Genomic DNA, 5,196 nt, shown 5'->3' on the forward strand with positions numbered 1-5,196 from the left:
AATCATTCATGATCCAGCCTCATCTACAGAAGAAGTGAGTATAATGTTTTGTAATGAATCTTTGCAAATCGCCTTTCCTAATAATGTGTTAATTAGCAAGTTTCACTATGAATGCGGCTAAAGTAAACAGTCTCTCTGAGAGCAGCTCGGAAGAAAGGGGCGGGGTCAGCAGAGCTCATTAACATTTAAAGGGAAATGCTACAAAAACGGCTTGATATGAAAAGAGCTGTTTTTGACAGGGTAAAAAAGGTGTTTTTTACACTACTATTGAGAAATTTTAACCAAACTATGTTACAGACTTTTCATCAAGACCCTAAAGAATCAAATCAACTTGTGGAAAATGGGCATCATATGACCCCTTTAAGCGGCTGAACGCCAGTGGGCGGGGCCTATAGTGAGAAGATGACTATTTGTCGATGTCTTGCGCTGGAGGCAGTCATATGCAAACAACTGCGCCTGGGTGACGTCACCTTGCACCTCGGATGCAAAATGAGCCGTTTTCTGAGGGTTATTACATAAGTGCTTTTTTATTGATGATGAGGACATTTTAAGTAATGAAACTTGCATGATGTATTAAGCATACAAAGACCTCTTCAGTGTCAAAAGATCAAGGGAAATTTGGTTTCTCATGTCATGACCCCTTTAATAATTTTATATGATATATAAATATGATAATTTACACTCAATAGTTTATTGTTGCATACTGTTTTATAATGTACTACAATACTAATGCTACTATTGCAATACTAATGCTACTTATTTATCGTACTGCAAAGAAAATACTGCTATTTTCACTTAGTGTAAATAGAATCCATTTAGTGTAAATAGCATCTATCTCTATTTCCACTTAGTGGAAATAATAATAAAAAATAGAAAAAAGCCACTGCCTTTTTTTCTTTATTAGAACACCCTGGAAATTTTAAACTTCATGTCCCCAAAATTACAAAAATATATCAAAATAAATTTTATTTAAGAAAATAAAAAAATGCTCATCATAGAAGTGACATATCCAAGTCATTTTATGTATGAATTGAAAGAATTAATATATTCAGATGAAAAAGAGCACCCCACCACCATTCATATTGTGTCTGTAACAAGCAACACTAATAATTATGTTGATATTACTACTTTTTTATGGTTGTTGTGATTCTATTTGCATTTTTATATACGGTCATTTTCACTGTGTAGCCTATTGTTTTCAAGAGAACGCCATTTTAATATCTTAATGGTTAGTTATGCCCGCCGTTCATTTTAAAATCCTGGATTCAGTGCTGCTGCTGAGGAATGTTAAATGTCTGAAATTGGTCATAAATTCAGGTTACCGTTTATAATGCACAAAGTATAACAAAGTTCAATGTTTATAGCTTTGTGCCCTGTATATCAGATCACAGATACGAGCATATCAGCAAAGCCGTGAAAACAATAGCACCTTAAGCAATATCCCCCTTACCTTGCAGGCCAGGCCTCAAGAATCAGGACTCTTACGTACTGTACTTACTTACAGCCACGATTGTTTGCTTATTTTGTGGGCAGGGACATTGAGGACCAGGCCGTCTTAGGAAAGATTGCATGATTAATTGCAAATCCGTCTTCTTTGAAATTAGTGTTTACTGCGAGGAGCCGCTCAGTACGGGAAACTTTAAGCCACTAGCTGCCATGTTGGTTTGTAGCAGTTAGTGTCGCTGAGGTATGTACAACTCATTTCTCATCTCTATTAGCAAGCCAAATATGGGGTCTTGAGTTCTGTTGATGTCAGAGAAGGAGCTTTCAACATCAAATAATGCCTGTATAGACTAATCAAAACCTGTAATGATTCTCCTGCAGCTGTGTGATGAACTCTTTCTCCTTACAGCAGTTCCTCGTCGTCGTTTGTTTAGTGGCTCTGCCATTAGATTATTAATGGGAAACAGGCTGTGCGTGTTGTCCGCTGGATTTGAATATCTTACAGAGTCTGTTTTATAACATTCAGTGGCATGTGGGCATGTGATCTGTCATTTCTGGAACGATTGAGCCTCACACAGCGCATGCCATGTGTTTAATGCGTGTATAAATAGCTTTAAACGCTCACTTATTCCATTTCCCTCATAAACATATTCTTTCCATCTTTGTTTACTTTCGCTATAGCACTCTATTTCCTTTGCTTGTGCACTTTCTTCATGCCTTTCACTTTCAGTATCAGTCACTGACAGACCCCTGACACCTACTCATGTTCTATTTATTCTTCCTGCACTAGACGCCTGGAGTCATTTTTGGCTGGATATGCAGCTACTCTAACGTCTAATGAACAGCAGAGCGGTTTACAAGGTAAGGAAAATGCCAAGCTGTCAGAAAAAAAAAGTGCAAAATGTTTATCTTTAAGGGTGAAACAGCTTGTCACTGGGGAAGTACACTTAAAAGCTTTGTACTTCATCTACTCCTAAATAGTGCATATCAGTAGTTTATAGTACAGTAGTAATATGGTACTTAAGGTACTTCTATGAAACGTTTAGGGGTAAATAAAATGCATAATCTTTTAAGATTTCTGCACAAGTGAAAAGCGTCTGTATCCTGAAAGGTATAACTTTTCTGAGAGTGTAAAAGGTTTGTGTTCTGAACACAAAATTGGCCAAAGTGGTGTATACAGTTAAGCATGTGTGTTTATGTGTTTATGTATCTCTCCAAACCTGCTCACAACTTGTCTGGGTTGAATTTCACTCCAAAATCAGAATGAAAAAAGTAAGAAACTTTATTTTGCATAAAGAAAATGAAGTCATCAACAAGGTGCAAAGGTGTTGTGGGTGGTTGCTAGGGTGTTGCTATGGTATTTCAGGTGTGGCTTTTTCCTGCATGTTTCTATATGTTGGTTGCACCACATGACTTTGATTTGTAATGTAGTTTTTCAAATATTAATAAGCAGTGAAGCAGATTTGTTTCTTTTTACCTAAAAAATAAAAGTATATATATATATATATATATATATACATTATGCATTAACTAATTCTTAAGGATTATAAATAATTTAATAATAATAATAATTCATGCATTATGCATTAACTGATTTATAAGGATTTTTTTTTTTTTTTCTGGAATCTAAATGATATACTCCCAAAAATATCAAAATGAATTTTATTTCAGAAATCTGTCTATCTATCTATCTATCTATCTATCTATCTATCTATCTATTTTCAGTTGAGTACTTTATCCCCACTTTTGGGTAAAATGAGACCCAGACATGTTTAGTAACATTCACTCATATAGACAAACAGCTTTTATGGTCCCTGAGGCTATTGACAGCTTCATTTGAATAGAGCACTGCTGTTTGAAAAGGAAAAGTATTACATTTTGCATGTGTTTTCCCTCCTCTGTTTGCTATCAACATCCTGTCACTGAGCAGAACTGCAGCTATATCCTGCATATGCTGCAACATTCAGATACGGTCAGACTGAAACATTTCAATCATGTCAGGAGGAAACTTGAGTCTCTTTCTAATGAGTTGCTTTAGAGATGCATCTCTTGCATCAGCAGCGTTGAGTTCTACCAAGAACAGGAACATCACATGACTTCATTTCCTGTTTGATAATGTGCACAGCACTCACAGTTGAAGTTACCTTTGCATATTTTTAGTTTAATAATACACTATTATTATGTTCATTTGATCATTTCGGGGGCCTTGAGACATTCATATTGCAATTTTTATCATTCTAATTGTTATGTATTTTGTATATTTACTTTAAATAATAGATGAGTTCAACGGCAGATGAGACCGGAGGTGGAAGACCTCAAAAAACTGGGGGCAAAGACCACAAAAAGGTGTGTAAAATAAAGCACAATGTTTTATCTGTATGTATCAGTGATCAACTGATTAATTGATTTAGTTTATTTCCACTTCTAATTTTATATATTACTGGCTGAAGCAGAAAAAGTATTTAGGCTACACATAGATGAGTTAATAAACTAAGTTTAAGGAGAACATTGTCACATGTTCTGTGTGTTGTGCTCCCAACGTGCTCCTTTGCCCTTATTTGGTTCCCTTCCTGTTCCTGTCTTGATTATGTTCTTTAGTCCCAGCTGTCTAGTCCCAGGTGTTTCCCATGTTATTTTATGATTATTGATCCCAGGTGTTCCTCGTCTTCCCCTTGTCCAGTCCTGTGTATTTATAGTCTGTCCATTTCTAAGTTTCTTTGTCTGGTATTAGGCATGGGCCGGTATGAGATTTTGACGGTATGATAACCTTAAGCAAAAATATCACGGTTTCATGGTATTGTTGTTACAGCTCTAAAATGTGTTAATTTGAAATGTCTGGGTAAAAAAAAAATATATATATATTTATTTATTTTTTCTGTGATTTGTTTCTGAAATGTGAGCTGTCCTGCAGCTTTTGATGTGGATGGTTGATTTGCTGTTAGAGCTACTGCTGCCCTAAAATGAAGAAAAATAAATCTTTTTTTTTTAAACAGGTATTTCATTTTAGTTATATAATTCATATACATATCATTAATTTATATAATTTCATATACATAATTTGATTTAATAATCCAATTTGAAGCAAAAACAGAATGTTCTGACTAGCTTTGTGAAATTATACTGCATGCCTGAACGAAACAAACAGCAGAAGCTCTGAATGAGACACAGATTCACTCTCTGACAGCAGGAGGCGCTGATAGAGCGTTTCCTTGGTTATCGCAGTAAACAAAGCAGAGCTGCTCTGAAACACTGCTTTAATGTGAATTATATAATTATATTATATGAGATGAAAAGAAAATACCATCTAAACGTTTCTGAAGACAGTCAGTTCCCCTCAGAAACACATTCATATAAACCCCCATATCAATATTAAGTTTTTTTTTCCAATAGTTTGTGCATCATGAACAGTGAGTGATCTGCCTGCTACAGTATTTTTCTCTGTGCGTCCGTCTTCAGCATCTCTGGCCTGTGTTAACGGGCGTTTACGGACTTCATATTTTCACATAAATGACATCTGAAAAATTATATGCATTGCAACATAGTTTGTGCAAGTCAAGAACAGAGATCGGCTGCAATAAAACAATAAACAGCCGGTTGCCGATCACATAAGTTCCAGAGGAAGCTCCTTCGGCCGTCATACACACACGTGACTGACTGCTCGCACCAACAGGAGGAGGAGGGGGCGTGTTACTCTCAACACTGCACTCAACCTGATGGATTCCTACACTTTCAGTCTTTGAGGAGACATGAAAA

General features: G+C 35.9%; 1 protein-coding gene across 3 annotated transcripts in view; it reads left to right on the top strand.

Annotated features, from left to right (window-relative positions):
* The window catches only part of LOC107667273 (phosphatidylinositol 4-phosphate 5-kinase type-1 beta-like), a 31,119-nt gene that overhangs the window by 6,521 nt on the left and 19,402 nt on the right, over window positions 1-5,196 (top strand). Inside the window, exons 1-3 of one of the 3 annotated variants that reach the window (XM_016458907.1) lie at window positions 1,577-1,687; window positions 2,234-2,304; window positions 3,721-3,789. In XM_016458907.1, the coding sequence (XP_016314393.1) occupies window positions 2,281-2,304; window positions 3,721-3,789 (93 nt within the window). In that variant the 5' untranslated portion in view covers window positions 1,577-1,687; window positions 2,234-2,280. Of the gene's footprint in view, window positions 1-1,576; window positions 1,688-2,233; window positions 2,305-3,720; window positions 3,790-5,196 lie in introns of those variants that run through there. The other 2 variants (XM_016458903.1, XM_016458906.1) reach the window with 2 other exon arrangements.

This window comes from Sinocyclocheilus anshuiensis, unplaced genomic scaffold (genome assembly GCF_001515605.1).
Source record: "Sinocyclocheilus anshuiensis isolate Anshui unplaced genomic scaffold, SAMN03320099.WGS_v1.1 scaffold952, whole genome shotgun sequence".
NCBI classification, from domain to species: Eukaryota; Metazoa; Chordata; class Actinopteri; order Cypriniformes; family Cyprinidae; genus Sinocyclocheilus; species Sinocyclocheilus anshuiensis.